Genomic DNA, 15,638 nt, shown 5'->3' with positions numbered 1-15,638 from the left:
ATGTGTTTCCTTTTAGTGTGGTAAGAGTTTGACACTGCTGCATTGAGATACTCAACTATTTATCTACGGATCTGCTCATTTTGATGTGTTTACAAGTTGCGATGAGTGATAGATCAGAAAGTTCTCACTCACTCAGGTGTGGTGAACGTGTCACCAGCGGAGCACGTACAAAGCCCTCTGATTGGCTAAGCTAATGTATTGTTTGCTGTGTGGTTGGGTCGTCAGAACACTGCACTTGTGCGAACGTCGGAGTGTTTACAATTGACGACTTTGAAATGACTTATCTTCTTGATCAACATTTATTTTAACGTTTTTTTGTACTCATCTTTTTATCATGATGTCTGCATGAGTGCGCGTTTATACAGAGGAAAGGGTGAAAGGTAGGCTATGCTCAGTCGCTTTGTGTATCGGCGTGTCTCTTTATTTACAAAGGCATTGTGTAACTACAGTAGAACTAGGTTGTTGGAGACGGGGAAACTGATGTGGAAGCCATGTATAATCCAGTTGACGGCTTGAACACAGTTGTGCAAAGTTAGTTTACATCATGTTAATACTGTGCAATGACACGAAAAGTGCTTAAACTATATGGATAAACTTACTGTAGTTTCATGATTCTTCATTTGTTTATACATAGGGCCTACAGTTTACATTTACATTTAAGTCATTTAGCAGACGCTCTTATCCAGAGCGACTTACAAATTGGTGAATTCACCTTCTGACATCAGTGGAACAGCCACTTTACTACAGTTGGACATATTATAATTATTTTATCTTTTCCAATTTATTGATGCACCTAGCATTTGCTTATCACTCTGTTTTAATTTCTAAGTGACAGCTGGTGGTCTTCTAAACCAAGACTATTCCCCTTTATGACAGTTTACAAATGAGTCTATATTCTTTATTTGTATGTCTTTACAGTGTGATGCTATATGAACGTCATTACTTTAAAAGCCCAATTTCCTTTTACGGTGTGTAAAGTCTAATTCATATGACAGGTGAGCACTAATGAAACGTTAACACAATATCGGGAAGTGATCAGCAGACATACTGTACATATGTGCCAAGGGTGCATTATGCATGCAGCTGGTGGGTCGAAGGGTGTGTTGGCCTTTTGTGAATCACTCTTCCATGGAGTACTGGAGGCACAGTCACAGAGGGTGCTGTTTGACTCTTGCAGTGGTCCTGAAACCTTGTCAAGTGTGTCCACTGGCAGAGGCAGTCTAGACCAATGACAGCCAGAGGACACACATGGAGTAAGACAAGTTGCAAGCCTACATTGTTAGTTTCTCTCTCTCGCTCTTCTGCACTTGGACGTGATTGTGTCTGTGTACTCTCTGAGCACTGGAGTGAGGTGAGGGAGAACTTGAGGACTCTTCTCAGTGTGTGCGTGTGTGTGGGGCGGGTGCTTGTTTGCAAGGTGTGTCTTGACTGTGATAAGGGCTCGGCAAGTAAGAGTGGCTTGTCTGTTAAATGAACAAAACAGTGCTTTGCCGTTGCACAGCCATTGGCTTCTATGCAAGCGCCCTGCTGAGGTTACTGCCTTTTAGAAGATTGTGTTCCACAATATAATATAACCAGTTGATTTTACAGTTTCAATTAATCTTAAATAGTACTAATGGTTATGATAAATGAGGTATTGTTTCACACTGGTGGCATATAGATAAATGCACATTATGTGTGTACAAGAACAATCAAAACATGTCAAATGCCCATCCCTATAATCCTGTTTTCTGCCAACAATGCCTGCAGTACCACAGTCAGCCTTGAACCTCCTGGTTTCAATGAGAGGGGGCAGTCGTTCTCCCCTGGTAACCAATGAACATATTTGTCACACCCTGACCATAGTTTGCTTTGTATGTTTCTATGTTTTGTTTGGTCAGGGTGTGATCTGAGTGGGCATTCTATGTTACATGTCTAGTTTGTCTATTTCTATGTTTGGCCTGATATGGTTCTCAATCAGAGGCAGGTGTTAGTCATTGTCTCTGATTGGGAACCATATTTAGGTAGCCTGTTTGGTGTTGGGTTTTGTGGGTGATTGTTCCTGTCTCAGTGTTTGCACCAGATAGGGCTGTTTTTTTCTTCACATTTCTTGTTTTGTTAGTTTATTCATGTATAGTGTCTTTATAAATTAAACATGAATAACCACCACGCTGCGTTTTGGTCCGCCTCTCCTTCAAGTAAAGAAAACTGTTACAATATTGCAATGATTGGACCTTGTGATTCATGCGTAATGTTTGACAGGCACTTTACAAAGACTTAATTAATTTGGTATCATCACATTAAAAACATGGTACATGCGTTTGGGCAGTGGCCTTCATCAGAGTGTCTGTCAGACTGTGTCTTATCTGGACTCTTAAGGACTATAGACTGTTGTTGAATCTTTTGATTATTACAGCATGTACAGCAATACTATAGAATGTACTGTGACATGCAGTCTGTTCTGTAGGAGTCCAGAGGGGGCGAAGGCTGCTTCCTACATCCAGGACATGGAGCTGAGGGAGGAATGGCAGGATGAGGAGTTCCCCAGGTCAGAGACACACCTAACCCTGACCTTTAACCTTACCCCCTGACCTCATGAACTGTAAACCCCAGCCTGTTCACCATGACAATCTTAAATTATATTTTAGGTCCCTGCAAAGAATGCTTTTTGGTTATGACCGGGTAAGAAAGCAGTACTAAGCTGTTTCAACTATTTTATATCCCCCCCCAGACCTCTTCCTGAAGATTCCCATAGTCCTGAGACCCAAGGAGAAAATGCAGAGAGACCAGGTATATCCCTAATACCATAAGTCTGCAAAAGCCTAATTCCAAAAGTACTGCACCATATCCCACAATACCTGTGTGTGTGCTACTCCCCAGCTCCACCCACCAGCCTGGCCCTGTCAGAAAACCCCATAAGGAAGAAGCGTCTGGTGGCGCCCACCCTCAGCCTGACCCTGTCCCGCACCGACTCAGCGGACCGCAGTGTGAAGTCAGGGGACACCGGGTACTCTGCCGCCGCCCTCTCACCCGACGAAGATGACACGGAGCTGGACATCAACCTGGAGGCCCTGGAGACGCCCTCGGACAGCGAGTCCTGCAACTTCCCTGACAGCATGCACGAACTGGAGTGGGAGGGTGAGAGAGGAGACAAGAACTGGAGTGGGAGGGTGAGAGGGGAGACAAGAACTGGAGTGGGAGGGTGAGAGGGGAGACAAGAACTGGAGTGGGAGGGTGAGAGGGGAGACAAGAACTGGAGTGGGAGGGTGAGAGGGGAGACAAGAACTGGAGTGGGAGGGTGAGAGGGGAGACAATAACTGGAGTGAGAGGGGAGACAAGAACTGGAGTGGGAGGGTGAGAGAGGAGACAAGAACTGGAGGGAGAGGGGAGACAAGAACTGGAGGGAGAGGGGAGACAAGAACTGGAGTGGGAGGGTGAGAGAGGAGACAAGAACTGGAGTGGGAGGGGAGACAAGAACTGGAGTGGGAGGGTGAGAGGGGAGACAAGAACTGGAGTGGGAGGGGAGACAAGAACTGGAGTGGGAGGGTGAGAGAGGAGACAAGAACTGGAGTGGGAGGGTGAGAGAGGAGACAAGAACTGGAGTGGGAGGGGAGACAAGAACTGGAGTGGGAGGGTGAGAGGGGAGACAAGAACTGGAGTGGGAGGGTGAGAGGGGAGACAAGAACTGGAGTGGGAGGGTGAGAGGGGAGACCAGAACTGGAGTGGGAGGGTGAGAGGGGAGACAAGAACTGGAGTGGGAGGGTGAGGGGAGACAAGAACTGGAGTGGGAGGGTGAGAGGGGAGACAAGAACTGGAGTGGGAGGGTGAGAGGGGAGACAAGAACTGGAGTGGGTGAGAGAGGGGACAAGAACAGAAGTGGGAGGGTGAGAAAGGGGACAAGAACTGGAGTGGGAGGGGAGACAAGAACTGGAATGGGAGGGTGAGAGAGGAGACAAGAACTGGAGTGAGAGGGGAGACAAGAATTGGAGTGGGAGGGTGAGAGAGGAGACAATAACTGGAGTGGGAGGGTGAGAGGGGAGACAAGAACTGGAGCGTGAGAGAGGAGACAAGAACTGGAGTGGGAGGGTGAGAGAGGAGACAAGAACTGGAGTGAGAGGGGAGACAAGAACTGGAGTGGGAGGGTGAGAGGGTAGACAATAACTGGAGTGAGAGGGGAGACAAGAACTGGAGTGGGAGGGTGAGAGAGGAGACAAGAACTGGAGTGAGAGGGGAGACAAGAACTGGAGTGGGAGGGTGAGAGGGGAGACAAGAACTGGAGTGGGAGGGTGAGAGAGGAGACAAGAACTGGAGTGGGAGGGTGAAAGAGAACTGGAGTGGGAGGGTGAAAGAGAACGAGTGGGAGGGTGAGAGAGAACTGGAGTGGGAGGGTGAGAGAGAACTGGAGTGGGAGGGTGAGAGAGAACTGGAGTGGGAGGATGAAAGAGAACTGGAGTGGGAGGGTGAAAGAGAACTGGAGTGGGAGGGTGAAAGAGAACTGGAGTGGGAGGGTGAAAGAGAACTGGAGTGGGAGGGTGAGAGGGGAGACCAGAACTGGAGTGGGAGGGTGAGAGGGGAGACCAGAACTGGAGTGGGAGGGTGAGAGGGGAGACCAGAACTGGAGTGGGAGGGTGAGAGGGGAGACCAGAACTGGAGTGGGAGGGTGAGAGGGGAGACCAGAACTGGAGTGGGAGGGTGAGAGGGGAGACCAGAACTGGAGTGGGAGGGTGAGAGGGGAGACCAGAACTGGAGTGGGAGGGTGAGAGGGGAGACCAGAACTGGAGTGGGAGGGTGAGAGGGGAGACCAGAACTGGAGTGGGAGGGTGAGAGGGGAGACAAGAACTGGAGTGGGAGGGTGAGAGGGAAGACAAGAACTGGAGTGGGAGGGTGAGAGGGGAGACAAGAACTGGAGTGGGAGGGTGAGAGGGGAGACAAGAACTGGAGTGGGAGGGTGAGAGGGGAGACAAGAACAGAAGTGGGAGGGTGAGAAAGGGGACAAGAACTGGAGTGGGAGGGGAGACAAGAACTGGAATGGGAGGGTGAGAGAGGAGACAAGAACTGGAGTGAGAGGGGAGACAAGAACTGGAGTGGGAGGGTGAGAGGGGAGACAAGAACTGGAGTGGGAGGGTGAGAGGGAGACAAGAACTGGAGTGGGAGGGTGAGATGGGAGACAAGAACTGGAGTGGGAGGGTGAGAGGGGAGACAAGAACTGGAGTGGGAGGGTGAGAGGGGAGACAAGAACTGGAGTGGGAGGGTGAGAGGAGAGACAAGAACTGGAGTGGGAGGGTGAGAGGGGAGACAAGAGCTGGAGTGGGAGGGTTAGAGAAGAAACAAGAACTGAAGTGGGAGGGTGAGAGAGGAGACAAGAACTGGAGTGGGAGGGTGAGAGAGGAGACAGGAACTGGAGTGGGAGGGTTAGAGAAGAAACAAGAACTGGAGTGGGAGGGTGAGAGAGGAGACAAGAACTGGAGTGGGAGGGTGAGAGAGGAGACAGAACTGGAGTGGGAGGGTTAGAGAAGAAACAAGAACTGGAGTGGGAGGGTGAGAGAGGAGACAAGAACTGGAGTGGGAGGGTTAGAGAAGAAACAAGAACTGGAGTGGGAGGTTGAGAGAAGAAACAAGAACTGGAGTGGGAGGTTGAGAGAGGAGACAAGAACTGGAGTGGGAGGGTGAGAGGGGAGACAAGAACTGGAGTGGGAGGGTGAGAGAGAACTGGAGTGGGAGGGTGAGAGAGAACTGGAGTGGGAGGGTGAGAGAGAACTGGAGTGGGAGGGTGAGAGAGAACCGGAGTGGGAGGGTGAGATAGAACTGGAGTGGGAGGGTGAAAAATAACTGGAGTGGGAGGGTGAGAGAGAACTGGAGTGGGAGGGTGAGAGAGAACTGGAGTGGGAGGGTGAGAGAGAACTGGAGTGGCAGGGTGAAAAATAACTGGAGTGGGAGGGTGAGAGAGAACTGGAGTGGGAGGGTGAGAGAGAACTGGAGTGGGAGGGTGAGAGAGAACTGGAGTGGGAGGGTGAGAGAGAACTGGAGTGGGAGGGTGAGATAGAACTGGAGTGGGAGGGTGAAAAAGAACTGGAGTGGGAGGGTGAAAAAGAACTGGAGTGGGAGGGTGAAAGAGGAGACAAGAACTGGATTGGGAGGGTGAGAGAGGAGACAAGAACTGGAGTGGGAGGGTGAGAGAGAACTAGAGTGGCAGGGTGAGAGAGAACTGGAGTGGCAGGGTGAGAGAGAACTGGAGTGGGAGGGTGAGAGAGAACTGGAGTGGGAGGGTGAGAGGGGAGACAAGAACTGGAGTGGGAGTGTGAGAGGGGAGACAAGAACTGGAGTGGGAGGGTGAGAGAGGAGACGAACTGGAGTGGGACGGTGAGAGAGGAGACAAGAACTGGAGTGGGAGGGTGAGAGAGGAGACAAGAATTGGAGTGGGAGGGTGAGAGGGGAGACAAGAATTGGAGTGGGAGGGTGAGAGAGAACTGGAGTGGCAGGGTGAGAGAGAACTGGAGTGGCAGGGTGAGAGAGAACTGGAGTGGGAGGGTGAAAGAGAACTGGAGTGGGAGGGTGAAAGAGGAGACAAGAACTGGATTGGGAGGGTGAGAGAGGAGACAAGAACTGGAGTGGGAGGGTGAGAGAGGAGACAAGAACTGGAGTGGGAGGGTGAGAGAGGAGACAAGAACTGGAGTGGGAGGGTGCGAGGGGAGACAAGAACTGGAGTGGGAGGGTGAGAGGTGAGACAAGAACTGGAGTGGGAGGGTGAGGGGAGACAAGAACTGGAGTGGGAGGGTGAGAGGGGAGACAAGAATTGGAGTGGGAGGGTGAGAGAGGAGACAAGAACTGGAGGGTGAGAGAGTAGACAAGAACTGGAGTGGGAGGGTTAGAGAAGAAACAAGAACTGGAGTGGGAGGGTGAGAGAAGAAACAAGAACTGGAGTGAGTGGGTGAGAGAGGAGACAAGAACTGGAGTGAGTGGGTGAGAGAGGAGACAAGAACTGGGGTGAGTGGGTGAGAGTGGGGACAAGTACAGAAGTGGGAGGGTGAGAGAGGAGACAAGAACTGGAGTGGGAGGGTGAGAGGGGAGACAAGAACTGGAGTGGGAGGGTGAGAGGGGAGACAAGAACTGGAGTGGGAGGGTGAAAGAGAACTGGAGTGGGAGGGTGAGAGAGAACTGGAGTGGGAGGGTGAGAGAGAACTGGAGTGGGAGGGTGAGAGAGAACTGGAGTAGGAGGGTGAGAGAGAACTGGAGTGGGAGGGTGAAAGAGAACTGGAGTGGGAGGGTGAGAGAGAACTGGAGTGGGAGGGTGAGAGGGGAGACAAGAACTGGAGTGGGAGGGTGAGAGGGGAGACAAGAACTGGAGTGGGAGGGTGAGAGGGAAGACAAGAACTGGAGTGGGAGGGTGAGAGGGGAGACAAGAACTGGAGTGGGAGGGTGAGAAAGGGGACAAGAACTGGAGTGGGAGGGGAGACAAGAACTGGAATGGGAGGGTGAGAGAGGAGACAAGAACTGGAGTGAGAGGGGAGACAAGAACTGGAGTGGGAGGGTGAGAGGGGAGACAAGAACTGGAGTGGGAGGGGAGACAAGAACTGGAATGGGAGGGTGAGAGAGGAGACAAGAACTGGAGTGAGAGGGGAGACAAGAACTGGAGTGGGAGGGTGAGAGGGGAGACAAGAACTGGAGTGGGAGGGTGAGAGGGGAGACAAGAACTGGAGTGGGAGGGTGAGATGGGAGACAAGAACTGGAGTGGGAGGGTGAGAGGGGAGACAAGAACTGGAGTGGGAGGGTGAGATGGGAGACAAGAACTGGAGTGGGAGGGTGAGAGGGGAGACAAGAACTGGAGTGGGAGGGTGAGAGGGGAGACAAGAACTGGAGTGGGAGGGTGAGAGGAGAGACAAGAACTGGAGTGGGAGGGTGAGAGGGGAGACAAGAGCTGGAGTGGGAGGGTTAGAGAAGAAACAAGAACTGAAGTGGGAGGGTGAGAGAGGAGACAAGAACTGGAGTGGGAGGGTGAGAGAGGAGACAGGAACTGGAGTGGGAGGGTTAGAGAAGAAACAAGACCTGGAGTGGGAGGGTGAGAGAGGAGACAAGAACTGGAGTGGGAGGGTGAGAGAGGAGACAGAACTGGAGTGGGAGGGTTAGAGAAGAAACAAGAACTGGAGTGGGAGGGTGAGAGAGGAGACAAGAACTGGAGTGGGAGGGTTAGAGAAGAAACAAGAACTGGAGTGGGAGGTTGAGAGAAGAAACAAGAACTGGAGTGGGAGGTTGAGAGAGGAGACAAGAACTGGAGTGGGAGGGTGAGAGGGGAGACAAGAACTGGAGTTGGAGGGTGAGAGAGAACTGGAGTGGGAGGGTGAGAGAGAACTGGAGTGGGAGGGTGAGAGAGAACTGGAGTGGGAGGGTGAGAGAGAACCGGAGTGGGAGGGTGAGATAGAACTGGAGTGGGAGGGTGAGAGAGAACCGGAGTGGGAGGGTGAGATAGAACTGGAGTGGGAGGGTGAAAAATAACTGGAGTGGGAGGGTGAAAAAGAACTGGAGTGGGAGGGTGAAAGAGAACTGGAGTGGGAGGGTGAAAGAGAACTGGAGTGGGAGGGTGAAAGAGAACTGGAGTGGGAGGGTGAGAGAGAACTGGAGTGGGAGGGTGAGAGAGAACTGGAGTGGGAGGGTGAGAGAGAACTGGAGTGGCAGGGTGAGAGAGAACTGGAGTGGGAGGGTGAGATAGAACTGGAGTGGGAGGGTGAAAAAGAACTGGAGTGGGAGGGTGAAAAAGAACTGGAGTGGGAGGGTGAAAGAGAACTGGAGTGGGAGGGTGAAAGAGGAGACAAGAACTGGATTGGGAGGGTGAGAGAGGAGACAAGAACTGGAGTGGGAGGGTGAGAGAGAACTGGAGTGGCAGGGTGAGAGAGAACTGGAGTGGCAGGGTGAGAGAGAACTGGAGTGGGAGGGTGAAAGAGAACTGGAGTGGGAGGGTGAAAGAGGAGACAAGAACTGGATTGGGAGAGTGAGAGGAGACAAGAACTGGAGTGGGAGGGTGAGAGAGTAGACAAGAACTGGAGTGGGAGGGTGAGAGAGGAGACAAGAACTGGAGTGGGAGGGTGCGAGGGGAGACAAGAACTGGAGTGGGAGGGTGAGAGGTGAGACAAGAACTGGAGTGGGAGGGTGAGGGGAGACAAGAACTGGAGTGGGAGGGTGAGAGGGGAGACAAGAATTGGAGTGGGAGGGTGAGAGAGGAGACAAGAACTGGAGGGTGAGAGAGGAGACAAGAACTGGAGTGGGAGGGTTAGAGAAGAAACAAGAACTGGAGTGGGAGGGTGAGAGAAGAAACAAGAACTGGAGTGAGTGGGTGAGAGAGGAGACAAGAACTGGAGTGAGTGGGTGAGAGAGGAGACAAGAACTGGGGTGAGTGGGTGAGAGTGGGGACAAGTACAGAAGTGGGAGGGTGAGAGAGGAGACAAGAACTGGAGTGGGAGGGTGAGAGGGGAGACAAGAACTGGAGTGGGAGGGTGAGAGGGGAGACAAGAACTGGAGTGGGAGGGTGAAAGAGAACTGGAGTGGGAGGGTGAGAGAGAACTGGAGTGGGAGGGTGAGAGAGAACTGGAGTGGGAGGGTGAGAGAGAACTGGAGTAGGAGGGTGAGAGAGAACTGGAGTGGGAGGGTGAAAGAGAACTGGAGTGGGAGGGTGAGAGAGAACTGGAGTGGGAGGGTGAGAGGGGAGACAAGAACTGGAGTGGGAGGGTGAGAGGGGAGACAAGAACTGGAGTGGGAGGGTGAGAGGGAAGACAAGAACTGGAGTGGGAGGGTGAGAGGGGAGACAAGAACTGGAGTGGGAGGGTGAGAGGGGAGACAAGAACTGGAGTGGGAGGGTGAGAGGGGAGACAAGAACTGGAGTGGGAGGGTGAGAGGGGAGACAAGAACAGAAGTGGGAGGGTGAGAAAGGGGACAAGAACTGGAGTGGGAGGGGAGACAAGAACTGGAATGGGAGGGTGAGAGAGGAGACAAGAACTGGAGTGAGAGGGGAGACAAGAACTGGAGTGGGAGGGTGAGAGGGGAGACAAGAACTGGAGTGGGAGGGTGAGAGGGGAGACAAGAACTGGAGTGGGAGGGTGAGATGGGAGACAAGAACTGGAGTGGGAGGGTGAGAGGGGAGACAAGAACTGGAGTGGGAGGGTGAGATGGGAGACAAGAACTGGAGTGGGAGGGTGAGAGGGGAGACAAGAACTGGAGTGGGAGGGTGAGAGGGGAGACAAGAACTGGAGTGGGAGGGTGAGAGGAGAGACAAGAACTGGAGTGGGAGGGTGAGAGGGGAGACAAGAGCTGGAGTGGGAGGGTTAGAGAAGAAACAAGAACTGAAGTGGGAGGGTGAGAGAGGAGACAAGAACTGGAGTGGGAGGGTGAGAGAGGAGACAGGAACTGGAGTGGGAGGGTTAGAGAAGAAACAAGACCTGGAGTGGGAGGGTGAGAGAGGAGACAAGAACTGGAGTGGGAGGGTGAGAGAGGAGACAGAACTGGAGTGGGAGGGTTAGAGAAGAAACAAGAACTGGAGTGGGAGGGTGAGAGAGGAGACAAGAACTGGAGTGGGAGGGTTAGAGAAGAAACAAGAACTGGAGTGGAGGTTGAGAGAAGAAACAAGAACTGGAGTGGGAGGTTGAGAGAGGAGACAAGAACTGGAGTGGGAGGGTGAGAGGGGAGACAAGAACTGGAGTTGGAGGGTGAGAGAGAACTGGAGTGGGAGGGTGAGAGAGAGAACTGGAGTGGGAGGGTGAGAGAGAACTGGAGTGGGAGGGTGAGAGAGAACCGGAGTGGGAGGGTGAGATAGAACTGGAGTGGGAGGGTGAGAGAGAACCGGAGTGGGAGGGTGAGATAGAACTGGAGTGGGAGGGTGAAAAATAACTGGAGTGGGAGGGTGAAAAAGAACTGGAGTGGGAGGGTGAAAGAGAACTGGAGTGGGAGGGTGAAAGAGAACTGGAGTGGGAGGGTGAAAGAGAACTGGAGTGGGAGGGTGAGAGAGAACTGGAGTGGGAGGGTGAGAGAGAACTGGAGTGGGAGGGTGAGAGAGAACTGGAGTGGCAGGGTGAGAGAGAACTGGAGTGGGAGGGTGAGATAGAACTGGAGTGGGAGGGTGAAAAAGAACTGGAGTGGGAGGGTGAAAAAGAACTGGAGTGGGAGGGTGAAAGAGAACTGGAGTGGGAGGGTGAAAGAGGAGACAAGAACTGGATTGGGAGGGTGAGAGAGGAGACAAGAACTGGAGTGGGAGGGTGAGAGAGAACTGGAGTGGCAGGGTGAGAGAGAACTGGAGTGGCAGGGTGAGAGAGAACTGGAGTGGGAGGGTGAAAGAGAACTGGAGTGGGAGGGTGAAAGAGGAGACAAGAACTGGATTGGGAGAGTGAGAGGAGACAAGAACTGGAGTGGGAGGGTGAGAGAGTAGACAAGAACTGGAGTGGGAGGGTGAGAGAGGAGACAAGAACTGGAGTGGGAGGGTGCGAGGGGAGACAAGAACTGGGAGTGGGAGGGTGAGAGGTGAGACAAGAACTGGAGTGGGAGGGTGAGGGGAGACAAGAACTGGAGTGGGAGGGTGAGAGGGGAGACAAGAATTGGAGTGGGAGGGTGAGAGAGGAGACAAGAACTGGAGGGTGAGAGAGGAGACAAGAACTGGAGTGGGAGGGTTAGAGAAGAAACAAGAACTGGAGTGGGAGGGTGAGAGAAGAAACAAGAACTGGAGTGAGTGGGTGAGAGAGAGACAAGAACTGGAGTGAGTGGGTGAGAGAGGAGACAAGAACTGGGGTGAGTGGGTGAGAGTGGGGACAAGTACAGAAGTGGGAGGGTGAGAGAGGAGACAAGAACTGGAGTGGGAGGGTGAGAGGGGAGACAAGAACTGGAGTGGGAGGGTGAGAGGGGAGACAAGAACTGGAGTGGGAGGGTGAAAGAGAACTGGAGTGGGAGGGTGAGAGAGAACTGGAGTGGGAGGGTGAGAGAGAACTGGAGTGGGAGGGTGAGAGAGAACTGGAGTAGGAGGGTGAGAGAGAACTGGAGTGGGAGGGTGAAAGAGAACTGGAGGGGAGGGTGAGAGAGAACTGGAGTGGGAGGGTGAGAGGGGAGACAAGAACTGGAGTGGGAGTGTGAGAGGGGAGACAAGAACTGGAGTGGGAGGGTGAGAGAGGAGACGAACTGGAGTGGGACGGTGAGAGAGGAGACAAGAACTGGAGTGGGAGGGTGAGAGAGGAGACAAGAATTGGAGTGGGAGGGTGAGAGGGGAGACAAGAATTGGAGTGGGAGGGTGAGAGAGAACTGGAGTGGCAGGGTGAGAGAGAACTGGAGTGGCAGGGTGAGAGAGAACTGGAGTGGGAGGGTGAAAGAGAACTGGAGTGGGAGGGTGAGAGAGGAGACAAGAACTGGAGTGGGAGGGTGAGAGAGGAGACAAGAACTGGAGTGGGAGGGTGAGAGAGGAGACAAGAACTGGAGTGGGAGGGTGCGAGGGGAGACAAGAACTGGAGTGGGAGGGTGAGAGGTGAGACAAGAACTGGAGTGGGAGGGTGAGGGGAGACAAGAACTGGAGTGGGAGGGTGAGAGGGGAGACAAGAATTGGAGTGGGAGGGTGAGAGAGGAGACAAGAACTGGAGGGTGAGAGAGGAGACAAGAACTGGAGTGGGAGGGTTAGAGAAGAAACAAGAACTGGAGTGGGAGGGTGAGAGAAGAAACAAGAACTGGAGTGAGTGGGTGAGAGAGAGACAAGAACTGGAGTGAGTGGGTGAGAGAGGAGACAAGAACTGGGGTGAGTGGGTGAGAGTGGGGACAAGTACAGAAGTGGGAGGGTGAGAGAGGAGACAAGAACTGGAGTGGGAGGGTGAGAGGGGAGACAAGAACTGGAGTGGGAGGGTGAGAGGGAGACAAGAACTGGAGTGGGAGGGTGAAAGAGAACTGGAGTGGGAGGGTGAGAGAGAACTGGAGTGGGAGGGTGAGAGAGAACTGGAGTGGGAGGGTGAGAGAGAACTGGAGTAGGAGGGTGAGAGAGAACTGGAGTGGGAGGGTGAAAGAGAACTGGAGTGGGAGGGTGAGAGAGAACTGGAGTGGGAGGGTGAGAGGGGAGACAAGAACTGGAGTGGGAGTGTGAGAGGGGAGACAAGAACTGGAGTGGGAGGGTGAGAGAGGAGACGAACTGGAGTGGGACGGTGAGAGAGGAGACAAGAACTGGAGTGGGAGGGTGAGAGAGGAGACAAGAATTGGAGTGGGAGGGTGAGAGGGGAGACAAGAATTGGAGTGGGAGGGTTAGAGGGGAGACAAGAACTGGAGTGGAATGGTGAGAGGGGAGACAAGAATTGGAGTGGGAGGGTGAGAGAGGAGACAAGAACTGGAGGGTGAGAGAGGAGACAAGAACTGGAGTGGGAGGGTGAGAGAAGAAACAAGAACTGGAGTGGGAGGGTGAGAGGGAGACAAGAACTGGAGTGGGAGGGTGAGAGGGTAGACAAGAATTGGAGTGGGAGGGTGAGAGGGGGAGACAAGAACTGGAGTGGGAGGGTTAGAGAAGAAACAAGAACTGGAGTGGGAGGGTGAGAGAGGAGACAAGAACTGGAGTGGGAGGGTGAGAGAGGAGACAAGAACTGGAGTGGGAGGGTGAGAGAGGAGACAAGAACTGGAGTGGGAGTGTGAGAGGGGAGACAAGAACTGGAGTGGGAGGGTGAGGGGAGACAAGAACTGGAGTGGGAGGGTGAGAGGGAGACAAGAACTGGAGTGGGAGGGTTAGAGAAGAAACAAGAACTGGAGTGGGAGGGTGAGAGAGGAGACAAGAACTGGAGTGGGAGGGTGAGAGAGGAGACAAGAACTGGAGTGGGAGGGTGAGAGAGGAGACAAGAACTGGAGTGGGAGTGTGAGAGGGAGACAAGAACTGGGTTGAGAGAGAACTGGAGTGGGAGGGTGAAAGAGAACTGGAGTGGGAGGGTGAAAGAGAACTGGAGTGGGAGGGTGAGAGAGAACTGGAGTGGGAGGGTGAGAGAGAACTGGAGTGGGAGGGTGAGAGAGAACTGGAGTGGGAGGGTGAGAGAGAACTGGAGTGGGAGGGTGAGAGAGAACTGGAGTGGGAGGGTGAGAGAGAACTGGAGTGGGAGGTTGAGAGAGAACTGGAGTGGGAGGTTGAGAGAGAACTGGAGTGGGAGGGTGAAAGAGAACATGAGTGGGAGGGTGAAAGGGGAGACAAGAACTGGAGTGGGAGGGTGAGAGAGGAGACAAGAAATGGAGTGGGAGGGTGAGAGAGGAGACAAGAACTGGAGTGGGAGGGTGAGAGAGAACTGGAGTGGCAGGGTGAGAGAGAACTGGAGTGGCAGGGTGAGAGAGAACTGGAGTGGCAGGGTGAGAGAGAACTGGAGTGGGAGGGTGAAAGAGAACTGGAGTGGGAGGGTGAAAGAGGAGACAAGAACTGGATTGGGAGGGTGAGAGAGGAGACAAGAACTGGAGTGGGAGGGTGAGAGAGGAGACAAGAACTGGAGTGGGAGGGTGAGAGAGGAGACAAGAACTGGAGTGGGAGGGTGCGAGGGGAGACAAGAACTGGAGTGGGAGGTGAGATGTGAGACAAGAACTGGAGTGGGAGGGTGAGGGGAGACAAGAACTGGAGTGGGAGGGTGAGAGGGGAGACAAGAATTGGAGTGGGAGGGTGAGAGAGGAGACAAGAACTGGAGGGTGAGAGAGGAGACAAGAACTGGAGTGGGAGGGTTAGAGAAGAAACAAGAACTGGAGTGGGAGGGTGAGAGAAGAAACAAGAACTGGAGTGAGTGGGTGAGAGAGGAGACAAGAACTGGAGTGAGTGGGTGAGAGAGGAGACAAGAACTGGGGTGAGTGGGTGAGAGTGGGGACAAGAACAGAAGTGGGAGGGTGAGAGAGGAGACAAGAACTGGAGTGGGAGGGTGAGAGGGGAGACAAGAACTGGAGTGTGAGGGTGAAAGGGGAGACAAGAACTGGAGTGGGAGGGTGAAAGAGAACTGGAGTGGGAGGGTGAGAGAGAACTGGAGTGGGAGGGTGAGAGAGAACTGGAGTGGGAGGGTGAAAGAGAACTGGAGTGGGAGGGTGAGAGAGACCTGGAGTGGGAGGGTGAAAGAGAACTGGAGTGGGAGGGTGAGAGGGGAGACAAGAACTGGAGTGGGAGTGTGAGAGGGGAGACAAGAACTGGAGTGGGAGGGTGAGAGAGGAGACGAACTGGAGTGGGACGGTGAGAGAGGAGACAAGAACTGGAGTGGGAGGGTGAGAGAGGAGACAAGAATTGGAGTGGGAGGGTTAGAGGGGAGACAAGAACTGGAGTGGAATGGTGAGAGGGGAGACAAGAATTGGAGTGGGAGGGTGAGAGAGGAGACAAGAACTGGAGGGTGAGAGAGGAGATAAGAACTGGAGTGGGAGGGTGAGAGAGGAGACAAGAACTGGAGGGTGAGAGAGGAGACAAGAACTGGAGTGGGAGGGTTAGAGAAGAAACAAGAACTGGAGTGGGAGGGTGAGAGAGGAGACAAGAACTGGAGTGGGAGGGTGAGAGGGTAGACAAGAATTGGAGTGGGAGGGTGAGAGGGGAGACAAGAACTGGAGTGGGAGGGTTAGAGAAGAAACAAGAACTGGAGTGGGAGGGTGAGAGAGGAGACAAGAACTGGAGTGGGAGGGTGAGAGAGGAGACAAGAACTGGAGTGGGAGGGTTAGAGAAGAAACAA

At 53.4% G+C, this 15,638-nt stretch overlaps 1 protein-coding gene across 3 annotated transcripts in view; it reads left to right on the top strand.

The window, feature by feature from the left end:
- Nucleotides 1-15,638, top strand: part of bnipl (BCL2 interacting protein like) — a 41,613-nt gene that overhangs the window by 2,101 nt on the left and 23,874 nt on the right. Inside the window, exons 1-4 of one of the 3 annotated variants that reach the window (XM_064946629.1) lie at nucleotides 46-380; nucleotides 2,447-2,527; nucleotides 2,711-2,769; nucleotides 2,860-3,117. In XM_064946629.1, coding sequence (XP_064802701.1) covers nucleotides 346-380; nucleotides 2,447-2,527; nucleotides 2,711-2,769; nucleotides 2,860-3,117 — 433 coding nt within the window. In that variant the 5' untranslated portion in view covers nucleotides 46-345. Of the gene's footprint in view, nucleotides 1-45; nucleotides 381-2,434; nucleotides 2,528-2,710; nucleotides 2,770-2,859; nucleotides 3,118-15,638 lie in introns of those variants that run through there. The other 2 variants (XM_064946628.1, XM_064946627.1) reach the window with 2 other exon arrangements.

This window comes from Oncorhynchus masou, chromosome 29, assembly GCF_036934945.1.
Source record: "Oncorhynchus masou masou isolate Uvic2021 chromosome 29, UVic_Omas_1.1, whole genome shotgun sequence".
Lineage (NCBI taxonomy): Eukaryota > Metazoa > Chordata > Actinopteri > Salmoniformes > Salmonidae > Oncorhynchus > Oncorhynchus masou.
Note: the sequence above shows the minus strand (reverse complement) of the source record. Positions and strands in the feature narration are given on the sequence as shown.